The sequence below is a fragment of the Notamacropus eugenii genome, chromosome 2, assembly GCF_028372415.1.
Source record: "Notamacropus eugenii isolate mMacEug1 chromosome 2, mMacEug1.pri_v2, whole genome shotgun sequence".
In the NCBI taxonomy this organism is placed as follows: domain Eukaryota; kingdom Metazoa; phylum Chordata; class Mammalia; order Diprotodontia; family Macropodidae; genus Notamacropus; species Notamacropus eugenii.
This window is the reverse complement of record NC_092873.1, coordinates 151,858,297-151,877,740: the sequence shown is the minus strand read 5'-3', so window position 1 is coordinate 151,877,740 and position 19,444 is coordinate 151,858,297. Positions and strand designations below refer to the sequence as shown.

Genomic DNA, 19,444 nt, shown 5'->3' with positions numbered 1-19,444 from the left:
AATAGAAATGAGAAAAAAGATACAATATATAATTAAACAACTCCAACTTGACATATTTAAATAGGCTATTGGTACTGAAAAATGGAAAATTAATGAACAGATATTGACACACATTTTGATAATTTCCTAAGGAAACATAAACAATGTAAATCAGTTACCATAAGGCACAAGAGCCAAAAGAGCTAGTAAACATTTGGTCTCCTTGCCAAATAGAGAGAGATATCAGTCAAAAACAACATCAGTTTAGAATATAAACTTAAAGCCAAATTGTGGAAAGTCATGAACACTATCACTTGGCAAAACAGCAAAAAAGAGGTTAAGGAGAAAACAAGTTTAAAGAATTCTCTGAGAACATTTAAGGATAAAATTGGAAGGAGCAAAACAGATGAAAAATATAAAATATCTGTAAAGATTTTCATGACATACTCCTTTTACCATAAAGGACAGTAGAAAATTGACATTTGTACTTTACTATCACAGTCCTGGATTTACTATATATAAAGAAACGGATATAGCAGTGGAGAAAGCACCTAGACTAGACCAAGTTCCTTGATGAAAACAATACAATTTTGAGGGTATTGAGTAAATTGATTCCTATGAATCCGTTGTCTGAGAAAATTCCTACAAGTATGATTACTGGATAAGGCTTTAAATATATATCAAGTTTGTCTAAGTATAAGAGGATGCATATGGGAGAGAAATGTTATAAATATATCAATATGAAATAGAATTCAGACATCAACCAAGTTTTTAAATGCATCTACAGTTTTTTTTTTTGTATCTATGAATTTTTATACACATCTATGGACTACAAAGACTACAGCAAAAGTAAAGAAATAAATAGAATGGACTGGATGGCCCTCAGGAAATTGTGTAGTCATTTCAGTGACTCAAAGATTCTCCTTGAAGCAAAGGTTCATAGTTCATAACATTTAAATTCTCATAGTGCTATTTTATAAATACAAATAGTAGAATACAGTAGTCTCTGAAGAATTAAATTTTAGGATTACCTTTAAAGACAATGGAGGAAAATTGTGGGCAGGAGCATTCTGAAATACATTACAAATGAAGATTGTGGAGGAAAGATGATATGAAGTATATCATCGCAAGAATGATGGTCTAGGGTGGAGGATGGTCTAGGTACATAGTGATTTAACCCTTCTTCTTTATTCGTATCTATACAAAGTTAGGAGCTATAGAGTAAGATTTCCAGAATGTTAGCTGAACATTTTGTGGCAGATTTATTGGAGAATCTGTTATGAATGTTATGAATATATGTTTGAAGGGAATATGCACATCAGTGAAATCACAGACCTATCTAATTACTAAAAAAAATACAGCAACCTTTTGGTGGCAGGTATATTGAAAAAAGAGCACTAGAATTGGACTCAAAATTCCTAGATTTGAGTCCTAGCTCAGATGTTTATTATCTGTATTATCCCTTTATGTACAAAATGAGGCTATTATTTACACTGCTTGCTTAGATGGTCATTGTCAGAATCAAATATATAAAGTATATATAAATATACAATGTATATCTGAATATATAATGTGTATAAAGTACATGTAAACCATAAAGCGCTTAGTCTGTTGTTGCTCATGGTTATTGCCTCTGGTTTCAATTTATACAAACCATTTCCATTGGCTTCTTAATTGCTGAAAATTCTTTTTAAGAGACCATATATTGTGCTAAAGTGCATTTACTAAAGTATCTATATTATGATATAGTATCTGTATCCCATTATATTGTATATTATATTACATACTATCTAATATTATGATAAAGTACATAGATACTTTACATATGTAAAGTGTCTATATTATGATTTATGTTAGGCATATGTACCTGAATTACATAATTTACGAAGAAAGTTAAGATTTAAATTTCTGTAATAATTTAAGATAAAATTCTGTAATAGTCATTGAAAAGTGTGGCCAAAGAGCTTGAGAAAATTTTATAGGTTTTGGTTTTGTCGTATATTCAGACATTTAGCATTGTATAGAGAAAACATCCAGATATCTGGCAGAATGAAATATTCTTTTAGCTTTGTGTTCATCCAGCTTTAGACCTGATTATTAATCTTTGCATCATGCTATAAATATTTTGAAGCAAATCTTTTGGAGGAATAAGCGTTTGTGTTTTGTATAATGCTTAAAGCATCTATTTCATGTAGCATATTATGTAATAATCATAGAATATTTGAAATAAGCTTAGTTAACACTGTTATTTTGTGTTTTCAAACGTGTATCTTCCTCCTTTTGCAGATAGCTGGGGCTCTGTGGTGGTACTTTGTGTCGAAAGGAGTCGAGTATTTGGATACAGTATTCTTCATTCTGAGGAAGAAAAACAACCAAGTATCTTTCCTTCATGTGTATCATCACTTTACTATGTTTACATTGTGGTGGATCGGCATTAAGTGGGTGGCAGGAGGACAAGGTGAACATTTCTAAGAATTTTCATTGAGTGGAGGAAATCAACATATTTGCATGAAATATATGAATTTTGCATAAATTTTCTTAAGGAAAGTAATGGAGAATTTGTGGTCTGTCTGAATATGGCACTTTCTACTTTATAGACATGTTAGTTAACTTCCTTTTTGATTTAACTTCATTTCTGAAAGAAAGTGAGTAAGTGAAGAGGGCCATATTTATGACCAGTCCAGCACCAAAGAGAAAAATCATGTGGTGGAGAACTGTTTGTGCCCTGTGCCCCTTTTTCTAGCCATTGGAAATTTGTATCCCATTATACAGACTCAGAACAAGATAAACCTAAGGATCTTCTGTTCTGGTGCCCTTCCAGTGCATCAGTCTTAAAAGGACACCAAGATATATATCCTCAGTCTGAAGTTCCCCAGGTCAGCTGTGTGAGTTCATATCTTTTCTCAAATTGGTTTGGGCTCACCCTGAATATATGGAATCAAGACATTATCCGGAGCGTTAAGACATGTAAACCAATAATACCAGAGAGCTTCTGAACTTTTAATATGGCCCTGAGAACTACCCTAGAGAATGGTGAACTTAATTCACAAATGAAATTTTATTTAAAATATATGCATTGATTCCATTTAAACATGCAAATGTTTCACATAACGTTAGCTTTATTCCTTGGAGTTCAAAAGATAAGGTTATGAACATTATTGAACAGTTATTTTTTTCTATACAATTACCAAAATGGTGTGATTTAAAACATTTTTTACTTGGAATGGAGAATCTAAGCCCATTTGCTCATTTACGTAAATGCCCGAATTAGATATTTTAGATTATGTCTGCATTTTAATTTCAAGTATTTACTAAGGAGAAGCTATAGAATATTTATAAAACTTCCTTGTTGCTAAAAATAATCTGCTCTGGCAATTTTATACCTAGTGGTATTAAAATAGAGCACTTAACCAAATCTATCCACATTTTACTAGTCTATTTGCTGGTGTTTTAATTTTGATGGAGACCTTACATCATTTATAAATTCACATTTTGATTAAAATATTATACCTTTATTACCTTACTACTAAATAACAAAATATGAGAGGGAATGTAGAATGGTGGATAGATAGTGCTGGAATGAGAAAAAAACTGGATTTAAGTCTAACTTCTGTCACATATGTGACCCTAGACAAATTCCTAGACCTTTCAGTGTCTAGGAATGTTATAAGGCAGGTGCAAATCTTCATTGGGAGATGAAGTTTGCTCCTAGAAAATTCTCTATACCAGTGAAGTCAGATGTGTAATCCAGAAGGAGAAGAGGAAGAAGAAAATGAAGAACTACAAAGAAAAATTGCTTTACAACATTTGAAAAACACACACATCTCCATTAGAAAATTAGACCATTCTTATTTAAAATAATTGTTAAACATATATTTTGTTATCAGATTTCAAATGTTAAAGCTTTTTCTTATGGGGAGGGTTTTATGTTAGTATTATCTTTTCAAATATTTTCTAATATGTATTCAAGATTAAGTGTGAAGAAGGCTCTAGGTTCTTCTACCACATATTGCTACCACCTATGCTTCTTGTTCCAGGAATTCAAAGTTGCATTCTGCTGAGATGAAAGCTTCTGTTATTGTGCAAACTCATCTTCATGTAGTTTAACCTTCCCTAGGTTTATTTTTTTCTTACCTTTCATTATCTTTATACTCATTAGAATCCCTATTTTGTTAACAATCTCTGTTCTATATCTCCTCCTCTCATACTTTCATCATGTCAGAGCCTTCTCACAAAAGAGCCACATCCTTGGCTACCTTATCCAGTACTAGATGCTCCTTCTCTTCACCTCAGCCACAAAAGACAATAATTTCTTAGCTCTTACCATAAACTTTAGATTCATTTACTCCATGTTTATGAACTCTGGAATTCCCTCCTTTGTTGAAAATCTCCTGTCTTTCCACCTCTCCCTCTCTCTCACTCTTGTCTGCTTAAACATTGGAACTCCATCATGATCTCTAATCTCTCTGCTCATGCCTGTTCTACTAGTCCATCACTCCTGTTGAGGACATACATCCTGCTCTTTATATTATTGATCCTATATACTGTCCTTTCCTCTGATTCTCTTGTACCCTCCTTGATCCTGTCACCCCTTGCACCTTGTCAAACCCAAACTTGTATTTATTTGCTCGATCTGCCTTCCTCATTCCAACCCATTTGCTGCTGAAATGCAGTTTAGAGGAAGTCACATGCTGTTCTGATTGGGTCTTCTTCAAATTCATTTCATCTAATTTCAACTAGCTAAACAGAGGAGTTTATATTTGATTTTATAGGTTATAAGGAGTCACTAAAGTTTATTGAATAAGACAGTGACATAGTCAGACCTAAGCTTTAAGTAAATTACTTTGCCAATTATGTGTAAATGAATTGGAGTACAGATAGACTTGAGGTAGTACAACCAGTTTGGAGGCTGTTGCAATAGTTTCAGTAAAAGTCAATAAGGACTTCAATTAGAATGGTGCCTGTGTGAATAAAGAGAATAAAGTGGATAGGATAGAAATTATGGGGGTAAAATTGGCAAGACTTGGCAATTGATCGGATATATGCAGTGAAGAAAAATTAGGGATCAGGTATGACACTGACATTAACAACTTAAGTGCCTGGAAGCATGATGGTGCCCTTGATAGAAATAGAGACATTTGGAAGAAGAGAATTTTGGGGAAAGGATAATGAGTTCTGTTTTGGACATGATATGTTCAAGATGTCTATTGAACATCTAGTTCAAAATGTCCAGGAGGCAGTTGGTGATGTGGGGATGGAGCTCCCTAATTTCCTCTTCTATAAAATGGAGATAATAATAGCACCTACATCACAAGATTGCTGTAAGAATTAAATGAAAGAATGCATATAAAGCATTTTGCAATCCTTAAAGGCCTGTACAAATATTAGGTTTTGCTATTACACCCATAGTTAGGGGCGTGATATGGACGATGACCCAACAAAGGAGGAGTAATCAGACAGGTAGAAGGAGAAATGTTTGAGATGAGTGTCATGAAAACTCAGAGAGGAGAGAATATTTAGGAACATAGGATGGTAAAACTGTCAAATTCCATGGAAAGGTCAATGAGGATGAAGACTGAGAAAAGGCCATCAAGTTTAACAATTAAGAGATCATTTAATTGGGCTAGCAGTTGAGAAGGGAAAACCACTGTCACTTTCCCTTTTCTCTTTTTTCCTTCTTAGGAAAGAAGTGGGACCCATCAGCTCACTTCTTCCTGGACTGCTTCTATTGAGGCCATTTGCACCACCCCCACATTGAATTTCCCACCAGGTCCACCTGATGGTCTCCGCCATTTACCATGCTTTAGACCTGGTCCAGTGTTCTTTCTACTACTCAAGACTACCTCTCTTTTTGTACTTTCCTTCTTTAAATAAGTCTAATGAAGCTTATGTAAATCTTTGATGATTTGAAGCTGTTAGAATGATTTAGTAGTCTTTTAACATTAGTCTGACAATTACCATTTACAATTCTGTGTGCATAGAAGATTTGGGATAAGGCTGAATATGTACTGTCCCAGGAGATACCCTAAAATTTGGAATAAATCCATAAGAAGGCTTCTAGGCATGTGTTTAAAATAATTTGCTTCTTTCTTATAAAAACCTGATAACAACAAAATTCCAAGTAGAGGCTCTGATTGAGTTATTATTATAATATATAAGATTGAGAAGTAGCAAAAAACAAATGAACCATTTTAACATTATAACTATTATTTATGCTTTTCAACAGCATTTTTTGGAGCTCAGCTTAATTCTTTTATCCATGTGATTATGTATTCGTATTATGGCTTAACTGCATTTGGCCCATGGATTCAGAAATATTTGTGGTGGAAACGATACTTGACTATATTGCAGCTGGTAAGTAAAATATTTGTTAAATTTCTTCTGGGTAACCAAATGAGAATATTATTTAATGGAAAGTTTTTGAATTAGATTTAGGTTGTCTTTTAAAAATAGAAGTCCTTTCATCTCTTTAGCCTCAGCAGTTGAAATTCTTTAGAAATTATTTCCCTATTATGGATCCATTGGATAAAAGTCATGTTCACTTTCATTTTAATGTCTTCTGAACTATAAAAAATAATACTTTCCTCCCTAAACAAAAAAAAAGCATTTCATGAAAATAAATTTGTTCATTAAGCTATAATAGAAACTATTAAGTGACAGATCTTAAAAATCAATAGCGTAGCTTTTAGCTAGCTAACTGAATTAATATTAAGTATGAGGCATTTTCATAGGAATTTCTTTACAAATCTCCTTTGCATTTCTCATCCTCTTGATAACAGTTGCCTATACATGTATTGTTCACTGCATTAAACCATAAGCTTCTCAAGAGCAGGGTTTGTGTTGTATCTTTTTTTATTCCCAGTGCAAAGCAGTGCTTTGTGTGTTTAAGTAAATGTTTCCTGACTTAATTTGGGAAAAGGTATTACCCTAGTTAACTTTCATAACTAGAATATTTCTCATATCTTTCAATACCACTTATTTCATAGTGCTTGTCAATTACATTGAGTCTCAGCATTTTGAAAACACTGGAAAACTGACAAGCACTATAAAGTAAATGCTATCTAAAGGAATGAGAAAGACTGTATAGTTCAGGAAGTTAACTAGGATAGTCACCTTTCTCTAACTTCAGTCAAGAAACATTTACTAAGCATACAAAGTTGTTTTATTCTTATGTAACACTCACCCTCTGAGCCACTTTCTCTACTTGTATTCCTACTCACATTTTGAGTCTTCGTAGAGAAGCTGTTATGTGACTAACAGGTCCCTTTAAGTCTGCATTCCAGCATTTTTAGGTCATAAGTTCCAATAAAAGCAGTAGCTGCAAGAGTTCCCCCATAAACCTGGGGCACCCTCTGCCATCAGTATACTCAGTGTACATGGCAAGAATGAGTCCAAAATTGGAGTACAATGATGGCAAGTCTCACGTGTAGAGAGTGTGTGTAAATCATGCCTCCACAACTCTAGGGCCATAATGTTCTTCTCTCCTTGCATAGTTCTTATGAGCCCCACCTCTCTCTCCCATTGGTTTCTATGTTAAGTGGATTGCTTTTCTGGGCATCTAGAATCAGGGCTTCTTCAAAGTTCAGCTTTTAATTGCCAGTTAGCTCTTTCTTGAGTCCATCACTGGCTCTTTTCTTTTCTGCCAGATGTCCTACTCCTTGAAGCTATTTAAATGCTACTTTCTGTGTCTGTGTCTGTCTGTGTGGGTGTTCATTGCTGGTGTTCAAGGCCTTCTTCTGCTTGAGTATTCCAACTTCAAAGTGCCATGGCCAGTAAGAGAAGGGCAGGCAGAAAAATCCTCTTTTCTTCTGCTTTCCTCAGGTATAGGCACAGCAACCTCTTCTAAACAAACCTTGTTCTAGCTTAGACTGTCTCCAGAGTTGGAGAACTCAGCATTTTAAAGACCTTCTAGAGGCATAGCCAGTTTTCAGCTCACCAATACAAAACTATTTCCCTAATTCCATCAGAGAAAATTGTTCACATTTAACAAAGTAACCACTGAGTTTTAACACTTTGTTAGCACATGAACAGATCTTATCCTGGTAGAAACAATCAGGTGGATAGGGGCCAGTTCTCCCTTTTACTTTTATCTGAAAGGCATGTGTTAGGATAAAATCAAAACTAGTATTTGGGATTTTTAAAATAAAAGCTTTTGCCTTTAAAAAACATTGTGTGTATAAGCATGTGCATAAGTATAATTATGGTTGTTTTAAATTTTAAGTTTCTGCTCAAATCCATTTTACTTCCTTGCTAAATTGTTTTTGTCTTCCATATTCCAAATGTGGCCTTATTTTAAAACCCTTAGTTTATTTTTCCTTTTGTTTTTCCCCAGTGACATAATGGAAAGAATCTTACTTGATTTCCAGGAATCTATAACTTTTGTTAAAACACTTGAGCTTTAGTTCTAGTACTTTTGTTATCTGTGTGACCACAGACAAGTAACTTGCTTAAAAATGAGGAAACTTAAGGCCAAGGAGAAGATTGAATTAGATTAGTTTTTTAAATTAAATTTATTTTTATAATTAATACATATCTATATTCTCTCTCACTTCTCATGTCGAAGAATAAATAAGAAAAGCAAAACTTTTGTAGCAGATATTCAGGGTCAAGCAAAAAAAATTCTTCATGTCTAGAAAGTTTATGTCTCACTTTGTACCGTGAGTCACATTTCTATATTAGGAAGTAGGTAGCATATTTCATTATGAGTCCCCTGGAATTGTAATTGGCTGTTACATTTATCAAAGTTCTTAAGTCTTTCAAAGCTATTATTTTTGCAATGTTGTTATTGTTATATAAGTTGTTCTTCTGGTTCTGCTTATTAAACTCTGAATTAGTACATGTGAGTCTTTCCAGGCTTCTCTGAAACAATACCTTAATATTATTATAATATGTTATACTGTAAACAATACCTTCATTATTTCTTATAACACAGTAGTATTCTATTACAATCATATGCCATAATTTATTCAGCCATTACCCAAATTGATAGATGTTCCTTTAGGACTAATAGTTGTACTCTTAGGGAATTAGATTGATTTCTAAAGTCTCTTCCAATTTTAATATTCAGTAATCCTGTATTTTTCTTTTAGGTCTTTGTCTTCCTCCCCTCCCCCCACCTCCATCTTAATTTTGTTGTGCCTTCTTACCTTTTACTTCTCACCTCCTACTTGGTTTTCCAAATTAACTTTTTTCTTTGCAATTTACATTATAGTCACTTTAGATAGTTTTTTTTTTGTATGTGTGACCTATTTCCAGTTCTTAAATTTTGAACCTTAAAACTTTTGCTTTCTACAATGTAATACTTTGCTTTCTTTCAGGGTTTAATTAAAGGCCTCCTTTTTAAAATAAAGTCACCATACCAGATAATCTAAGATGTATTGCATAAGCATGACACACAAAGTCAAGAGAGAAGCAGGGGTAGAATAATGATAAAAATCACCAGAAAATTGTTTTCTTCATGAGTAATGGCATTTAGGACAGAGATTAAAAATGTAGACATCCTGCTTAAAAGTAGACTTTTTAAAAATTATATAGGTGTTTTTAAAAAGCACATAACCACCAATGATTAAAAGTTCAAAGTTGCAGGAACCAGTTCGTTTTAAAGGAAGTGCTATCCAATAAGTAAGTGAGTGGTTATAAATATTGGTAGTCTAGTTAAGCAAAACAAAATAAAACTATTGTGGATGCCAAAGTCTTGGTCAAAGGATATAATCAGATTTTTAACTTAATGTATATGGTTAAGTAACACTCCTCCCCTGCCCCTGCCAAGGAATTTGTATCAATTTACGATCCCATTAACAATATAATAGATTAAGGTAATGTCATTGCAGAAATAGGAGTGGATTTGGAGTAAGAAGACCTGTGTTCAGATAATGTCTCTATGTGTTCTCCTTGTGTTCTTAGGCAGTCTCTTTGGGTCTTAGTTTCCTTACTCATGAAATGGGGAAGTTGGATTAGGTGACCAATGAGTTCCCTTCCAACTCTGTGATCCTTTTTACTGATGAGAAGGGTTAAGTTAATATACTCAGTATTTAAAATTCTTGAATGATACTAAATCCATATTAGTTGTTTCTCTTTTTTAATAAGGAAAATCTTTGGCATAGAAGTTATTCTTTAGTATCTTTGCCTACCATCTATGTCTCTTTTTTTCCTCTATGCTTTGTTCTTACTTCCCAAATAACTCTGCTGTATTACAGTTTTTAAATGTCTTATCACCTCTACCAGAACTTATTAGCTCTTTGATCTAGTAACTGTGACTTTCACCATTATATCTTCATCAATACCTTACAGTTTCTTACAAATGGTAACTATTCATATATTTGTTGAATAAACAAATGCCATAAATAAATTAGCTATAGAAAATGCCAGTCTCTGCTCCAGTATCATTTTTATGGTGATCTTGACAGGACAACGGAATTGGAATCATTTGCTCTTAGGATATGGACCTAGTAGCCTTAGTTTTCCAGAGCAAAGGATTTACCCACAGTCAAACTAAAAAATCCAGAAACCAACCTACTGACTGTTTTTCAAAGCTTGGCATTTGTTATAATTTGATTTAATCATAGCTTGTATTAAATTTTTATCAGTGGAATCATAGCTGAAAATGCTACTCATTTCTACTGTGAGTTGCTAAACAGCTGAGCTAACCAAACAGGAAACACAACCTTTTCAGACTACTGGGTGTGAAGGACTTGTTTGCAACCAGAGTGCTATAGGTAGTTTTTTTTTTTTCTGAGTTTTTGGTGTCACAGGTGTTCTTCATAGATGTATAAATTACTTTCCTATTATCCAAGCATCTTTGTGATACTTGGCTGTATATTAAGTTTGTAATGGAAATAAAAAGAAATGAAGACAAAAATCCTAAATAGATTGTAGAGAGTATATATCTTTTCTCATAGCCTATACCTATTTCTCATTGTGAAAGCACAAATAAACACTGACACCTATACACACACCCTTTTTTCAGTGGTGTAAGTTCTGAAGATCATTGTGAAACTGGAGACAATAAAAAAAATTGATTTTTGCCATTGGAAGTTTTATTTTCATTTCTGTATACCCTGAATCTAGGCATGATGCCTCACACAGTAGATGCTTAATAAATATTTGTTGAATTATGGAATCATTTGAAATAATTTAATTTTGGGGGGTCCCTTTAAGTTCTAAATCCTGTGATCCTTAGAGGTCCTCTTTTTTATCCTTATCATTTTACAGATAAGGAAGCAGACCCAGAGAGGTTGAATGACTTTCAAAGGGTCATGAATGTAGTAAATAGCAGAATGGGACTGGGCTCCAGATTCTCTGACTACAAACTCAATGTACTTTTCATAACATCATGAGAATATTTTTTATTTGGTAAAATGGCAGCCCAAAGAGAGAAAAACTTGACTTAACATAACTTAAGGAGAATTATTATCTGTTCTGCAGAAGGTGCGTAATGTCTTTTGAATTGGCTTGTCCAAAACATGGTATAGGATAAATCCTTTTTACAAAATATCTAACAAGTTAGTCTTACATAGTCTTATATTATTCAATGAAATTTATTTATTTAATAAGTTTATTTGTGCTTTAATTCTAGTAAGTATTCCTGTGTGTACTTCTTAAAAAATTTCATGAGTTCAAATGACAACTTCATGATTTATGATTTTGGAGTTTGGGGATAATTTTTAGGATCTTTTTAATAGATCTATTCAGGACTTAAATTTGTCAAGTTTCCATTTACTTCATAAAAAGGTTTTGAATGTTTATTTACCTTTCCCTTGTTAAGTAAGAAATGATTATGATGTTGGGTTTCACTATATTTTTAGTTATATGGATTATCCCCAAAGCTATTAAAGCTTAAGTCTGAACTAAGACTTTTAGAACTGTCCATATATTCCTCTAATACATATTAAGATAGTTCTGGATTCTGAAAAAAAAAATTAGAGCACTCTAAAATAATCAGACTGTATACAAAAACAATTGATAAAAAATGGAAAATATAGACCTAGTAATATACTTTTTCAGTGTGCTGAAAGATATGTTAATTTAGGTGAATAAATTGTCTTTCCCTTCACCTCATGCCCCCAAAGATCGTTTGTGAGATTGGTATATACCTAGAATCATAAATTTAGAATTAGAAGGGACCTCAGAGATCACTTAGTCTAATCCCTTCATATTACACAAGAAAACTAAGGCCCATAGAAGCTGTATCTGATTTGCCTAAGGCAGGGGTGGGAAACCTGCAGCCTTTAGGCCACTCATGGCCTTCTAGATCCACCACTCTTAAAGATCCGGAAGGCCCCTCATGGCCTGAAGGGTAACACAGATTCCCTACCCCTGGCTTAAGGTAACCAAAGCAGTAGAAACAGAGCTGAGATTAAACCCAACATGCCCTGACTTCCTGTTCAGCTCTCTGCATTGAGCCATGCTGCTCTCAAAAGACAACTGTATCATCCACGTTCAATTTAATCTTATTCTGTACCTTTCTTCTTTTAGATTCAGTTCTATGTGACCATTGGACACACAGCATTGTCTCTTTATACGGATTGCCCCTTCCCCAAATGGATGCACTGGGCTCTCATTGTTTATGCCATCAGCTTTATTTTTCTGTTTCTCAATTTCTACTATCAAACATACAACGACCCCAAGACATCAAAAACTCGAACAGCAGCAACAAATGGTATTTCAGCAAATGGTGTAAGCAAATCAGAAAAGCAGGTAGTGATGAATGGAAAAAAGAAGCATAATGGAAAGGCAAAAGGAGAGTAACTTGGTCCAGGCCTTAATTTTTGTTGACAGTGAGGAACTTCCATTTACTAAAAATTTCAGGGAAAAACACAAGCAAATAAGGGTTTGGAATAGGGAGAAAGGAGTCCTCTCTCTCTGTGCCAGTTAACCTTTAGATTAACTAAAGTGTTAGGTAAGACACCCAGATGTTTATTTATGAATATTGTTTTAACAGTAAGACTCCTAGTTAACTTTTGATTTTTGTCCAGACTAAAGGATCATCCAGTTATTTGGAAGATTACCTTTCGGGCCACAAGGTTCTTCACAGAGGAACTCTTGCTAGTAGGATACTAGCAAAATATAATGGAGTTTTTATAAATCTTTTTGTGCATATATGTGCAATTTCTTCTAAAGCTGGTTTTTGACCCAACTAGATAAGCCATATCACAAAGTGACTATGTTTAATGAGGAAATTAGTACACATATGTGCCCTCACAAACAACCCTTTAGTCCAATTTACCAGCTACATGCCCTGATTTGAAAGGAAACACTTTCCATTTTCTGGGCTGAAGAATAATGGTAATATAAACAATCTTAAGTATTCTGGATTTCAATTTACTTGCTAAAGTGGTCTGAATATGCCATTTTTTGTTATAATTAGGTATTAAAAATCTGGTAATGACTCTAAACTCCTAAGTGTTTGGTGAAGTCTGGTGTCGGTGAATATAAGAAAACATTGCAGAAAATATGTTTTAGCAGTCCAAAGGTTATTGGAATAACCAGTGATGCAAATGATTGTGGGGTAACAAATTTTTGTGAGGAAAATATTTGAATATTTCTATTTCTGTCAGAAATGTATTATGAAAAATTATAATTATTGCCTGATTGGAACATGAAACGTCTCTTGTCTTTATTAGCAATATCAACAGTTATTACATCTATGTTCTGTTAGAAGAAGAGTATGTTGATTTTATCAGGCTTTCCTTGTTTTGATTTTAGTGTCTGTTACAGATTTCATATGTATAAATATACCTACCTCTTCTGTTGAAAAGAACATTTAAAATTAAATAAATTTTAACTAAAAAAATACTACATACACAAGGAGTCTTCCAATGTAATATTAGTCATATTAACTCCAAAACCCACTACTCTTCCTTAGTTTTGTGAATAGTGTATACTCAAGGTTTTTCTATAAAATCATTCTTTCCATTTAAATACAAGTTTAGTTTTATAGTGATAATTTTGTTGTGATTAAGTCCAGGTATTATTTATTAATAACATGTAGTACAATCCCATTCTAGTGCAATATTCTTGACTCCTTGGTGCTGAAAGCATGAAATTCACAATGCTTACTGTCAAAAGGTAATAGACAAGGAGAGAACTATAAAACTACATTTGCCATTGAAATGCAGTGCATAGTGTGTGACCAATTCACTAGGGAAGAGAATATGTACTGTTTATACATATTATTTGTGAAGCAGTATGGTGTAGTGGATGGAAGGCTGGCCTTTGAAGTTAGAAAGACCTGTATTAAGTCATTTGACTTTTAAGTACCCCAGTCACTTCTTCAAAGACTACAAATTATGAATGAGGTGTATCAGTAGAGGAAGTTACCTCACTGGGAGGTTCCCCACTGGGAGTTTCCAGTACTGAAGAAATCACAGGTCCAGACATTTAAAAAATATATACATTTTACATAAATTAATTTGTTAGGAAAGTGTTGGACATAAATCTATTGAAAAGTTGAAAACTGTAATGCTTGGCACAAAAGCATGAACAAGGTTCTAAAAATTTTATTGACATGTGAAAACTGCATGTACAGGATATATACTGTATGACTGGCAGACAATATTTTTAAAAATTTTGTAAACCATAAAATATTTATTGTGCATTAAAATTAGGCATTTCAGTGTTTTTTTCTTAATGCATTTGCAATTTTAAGAATTGTAAGGTACTTGCTACAGATCTGTAATGTTATGGTCTCATAGGATTAGCCACAGGTTTGTTTTTGCTTCTTAGTTCTGTAATAATGATAGATTTGTAATCTGTATAAACAGTCTGTACTGGTTCCTTTGAGCTCCTCATTCTCTGCCACTTGATTTATGCACAATAAATATGCTGCTGCAGTGGGAAAAATGCTCTTTTCTCTTAGTTAGTTTACTCAGATGTATATTGGTTGCTGGAAGTCTAGTTCCTTATAAGTAATGGGTTTCTTTTCTAATTTAAAGTTGAGACCTTCAAAAACCTCAGTAAACATAGTTATGCCTACCTTATATATTTGCATAAAAGCTTGTATTTGAGCAGCTAATTTGCCCTCAAAAAATTCACTAGACTTTTGGATCACATGACAAACAAGATAGAGAACTAGACATTTTCAGTAGTCTCTGCTATCAGAATCTCCCCACATTGAAATTATTCTCCATCAACAGAGCAATTACAACTGTATCCTCAGCTCAAGACTCCCAAGAAAGCTAAAAGGGTAATAGCCATATGAATGAACAAAGTACCTAATCCTCAATATGATGATGGAATACCAACAATCCCTACACCCCAATATTCCCCACACTCCAGCAGGGCACACAGTCAACACAATTGATTTGTGTTCTGGAACCCACTCAATAATAGCCCTGGCTACAGCAACAGTTTCTGCCAGTACAATCTGACCCTGTTCTCACCCTACCATTCCATGGCAGCAAACAGTGGAGTTCAACTCTGACTATCTACCTAAAAAGTTGCAGTAAGTATAGGGAAGACAGATTCCCTCTCTGAGGCTGCCACTCTCAGACAGAGAACTAATGAACTGAGGAAACTGGAGTAGGAAAGAAGTATTGTGCAGGAATATACAGGACCTAAAGAAAAAGGAGACTGGCATTCAATTGGGGTCAGTTATATCCCCTGAGAACTTATTTTCAGCAGGACTGAGGCCATTGAAAAGTGAATTACCCAACACAAATTGTAGAGAAATAGATTTAGAAAAAAAGACAAACCACCAAAGATCTCAAGAAAAGAAAACTCAGTTAAAAACCTAGATTAGACCCAGATAAATCAACAGAGAAGATATTAAAATAGAAGGAATGATGACTACACCAACGCATGTAAAGGGTTGTAAACATCTTTGAATATATGTAAGACAAAGGAAAGTATCAGTATCTAGTGAAACAGGGAACCTCGTGGATTGGAACTACAGCACACAACTACAGAAGGATGTTCTTCAGTGGTTTAAAAGAAATATCATAATCCTGAAAAAACTTAAAAGGGAACAAATGGCAGAATTTATAATAATAACCTGAAATAATAAACTGAATAGAAAAACTTGAATCTATGCTGGCAAGTCTTTCCAAAGAAGCAAAAGACCTAATTGATAGGGATACAAATATATCAATGTGAAGAAAAATCTGAAAGAAATGAAGCAAAAAGAAATGACATTAAAAGAACACATGATCTCTATATAGGAAAAATATTGATGTAGAAAACTGAATGTGTAGAGACAACTTAAGGATCATAGTCTTTCTAGAAAAACATGACAAGTCAAAAAATCTGAACACCATGAAGCAAGAAATAATACAAAGAAAATTCCCAGTTCAGAAAACAAAGTACTGAATTCAGAGGACAAAGTAATAATTGAAAGAATTCACAATCATCTCAAGAAAAAATCCCTTTGCTTCAACTGGAAGACCACACAATGGTTAAACTTAATTCCAATGACAAAGATTCTGCAAATGACCAGGAGAATGGCCTTCATATATAAACAAAAAGAAATTTGAAGAACATAGGACTATTCTGGACCTTCCAGAAATCACTGAAGGGAATGGAATAATGTATCCGCAGAAACAAAGGAGCTCAAGATGCACCCCCAAATTTAAAAAAAAAATAAAAGTATGAGCAGCTCATTCAGCTTTCAAACACCCCATCATAAGAAAGGTAAATAAATACAATCATCAAGGAAAGCACAAGTAACAAAATAACCTTCCTATTTCTTGAGAAAAAAGAACTAGAAAGTTAAAGATAACTATGGAGTTTAATTAAAAAGAAACAACAGAAGAACCATTAAAGGATTTCTTTCTAAAAGTGTAAAAAGGCATAAAAATGAAAGTGGAACTTAAAAGAAATAGGAGAAAGGATGGTGGAGAAAGAGGCCTGAGATATCATGGACTAAACTTGACAACCCCTTCTACAAATGAATCAGTATATTTTATGGAACTAAACTGGAAGGGAGTGTGAAAGGGGACAGGGAAGGTAGAAAATTTAGGGGGATTGTGATGTACGTACCTTAATCAAGTTAATAGTAAATGATGAAGGGAAAATAACTCCTTTACACTCTTAGCAAGAGGGGATGCAGGAAAAGGGGGAAATAGCAAAGGGAGGATAGAAAGAGGGAGACCCCAAATTCAGTATAGGCAGTAACCTAGAAGTTGTTGGTCCTTTATAAACTTTAGTTCTATGAGGAACACAAAAAGGACTAAAGAAGAGGTAGATAAATATGACCAGATATCAAAAAAGAAAAGTTTAAAATGGACAGAAAGGGAAGAGAATTAATGAAGAGAACAAGGTAAAGAAATAATTCTTAGAAAAAAGGTGAAGAAAATGAAAAAAGCTAAAGAAGTTAGAGGGATTATTTCCAATTAACTGCTTAGATAAAAATGAAGGAAAAATTGGAGCAAATCAGATAATTAAATGAAAAAGAAAAAAAGAATCATTAAATTAACTTCAACTTCTAAATCAGAAAGAAAGGTGACCAATGCGAAGGGGTTAAGATTTGAAGGTGAATCAAGTCATCAAAGGGAAGAGAGACTATTTGAATAGACTTATCTTAAGGTGGATTTAAAAAAAAAATTGTAGTGACAAAATACTGTTTCAAAAGAGAAGGAACAAAAAAGAAAAACTGATTTAGAAAATAAGTTATAGAAACACAGATGGAGAAAATATAAACTTCACTTTTATAACTTTAAATGTGAATGATTACCTCATAATTATCAGACTGGCATTGACCAAAAGTTAGACAAATGTTAGAGGGATTATAGAAAAAATGCTCACACTAATGCACTGTTAGTAGAGCTATGACTTGGCCCAGCTATTCTGGAAAGCAACTGGAAACTATCACTAAAAAGTTGCTCAATTGTGCATACCCTCTGACCCAGAGATGCCACTACTAGGCCTATATCCCACAGACATCAAAGAAAGAGGAAAATCTATATATCTATAAGTATAAAAATATTTATATCAACTTATTGTAGTGACAGAGTAGAAAATGAAAACAGTGCCCATCAATTGAATGACTAAACAAATTATGGTATGTAAATGTAATAGAATATAATTATGTTGTAAGAAATTATTAAGGGGGTTGAGTTGTGGAAAAACTTGGGATGTGAGCAGAGCAAGAACAATTTATTCAATAATAACAATATTGTAAAGGCAAAAAACTTTGAAAGACTTAAGAAGTCTGATCAACACAATGACTAACAGTGATTCTAGAGAACTCACAATGAACATGCTGCCTACCTCCTGGCAGAGAGGTGATGAAGTCAGAGGCAGAATGAAATATTTTTTTATATGGTCAATGTGGAAAATTATTTTGTTTTACTATTTATGTTTGTTACAGGGCTTTGTTTTTTTTTTCTTTCTAATAGTGGAGGGCAGTGGGAGGAAAAATATTTTTGTTAGATTTTTTAAAAATTTGATTAGAAAAAATTAATAAAATGAAACTGAATGATTGAATAAGAAAACAAAACCTACAATCTTTTATTTACAAGAAATAAACCTAAAAGGCAAAGACATTCATTGAATAAAAATGAGAGGATTAAATAAAATTTACTATGTTCCCAGGTCAATCCAAAAGAGCAGGAATTGTAATCATCCCATCAAAGAAAAATAAATGTTCCAAACATAAAACCATATAAACAAGGAAAATACATTATATTAATGGAGCTATAGACAGTAAACCAATATCAACATTAAATTGATATACTCCAAATGCCAAAGCATTTAGTTTCATGAAAAAAAGAAAACTAATTACAAGAAGAAATGGACATCAGCACAATAAGAATGGAAGTCTGTAATGTTCCTTTCTCAAATTTTAACAAATCTAACAAACATAAATAAGAGGGGAAAACATAGAATTGAACAAATTACTTGAGCTAGAAATAAAGATTAAGGTGTCTTCTAACAGAGACCCACTAAAGGATATACATATTTCTCAACACCACAAGGAACTTGTATAAAAATTGACCATTTATTAGAGCACAGAGGTATTGCATGTACAAGTAAAGAGGCAGAAATTATAAACACATCCTTTACAGATCACACTATAATAAAAATATTAATCAGTTTAGGGAGCAAAAGTAAAAGAAATAAGCCAAAATGGAGAAATGATAATGAAATTCTAAATAATGACAGGGTAAAGGAATCATAGAAACAATAATTATTTAAGAGACAATTATAATAGGAGGATTTCTGGGGGGAGGAACCAAGATGGGAGAGTAGAGAAAGCAACCAAGTTCTCTTTCCCAATATTCCCGTCCAAACAACTTTAAAAATAACAACTCAAATTAAAATCTCTAGCACCAGAGGCAACAAAAGATCAAAGTGACATTTTTTTCCAGACCAAGACAAATCAGGAGTGCAGAAAAAGTGGTCTGTGACCCTGGTGGGGGCACTGGCCCGAAGCCCACATGACAGCAACACCTGTGGTGAGCCTTGGAGGTGGCAACAGCAGCTTTAAGAGCTCTCAAATCAGAGATGGTAAGAAGGTCAAATAGTTGGT

At 33.5% G+C, this 19,444-nt stretch overlaps 1 protein-coding gene across 1 annotated transcript in view; it reads left to right on the top strand.

The window, feature by feature from the left end:
• The window catches only part of ELOVL4 (ELOVL fatty acid elongase 4), a 55,584-nt gene extending 42,002 nt beyond the window's left edge, over nt 1-13,582 (top strand). The window contains exons 4-6 of the mRNA XM_072642668.1: nt 2,266-2,437; nt 6,206-6,333; nt 12,454-13,582. Coding sequence (XP_072498769.1) covers nt 2,266-2,437; nt 6,206-6,333; nt 12,454-12,726 — 573 coding nt within the window. The 3' untranslated portion in view covers nt 12,727-13,582. The remainder of the gene's footprint in view (nt 1-2,265; nt 2,438-6,205; nt 6,334-12,453) is intronic.
• The last annotated feature ends 5,862 nt before the right edge of the window (nt 13,583-19,444 follow it).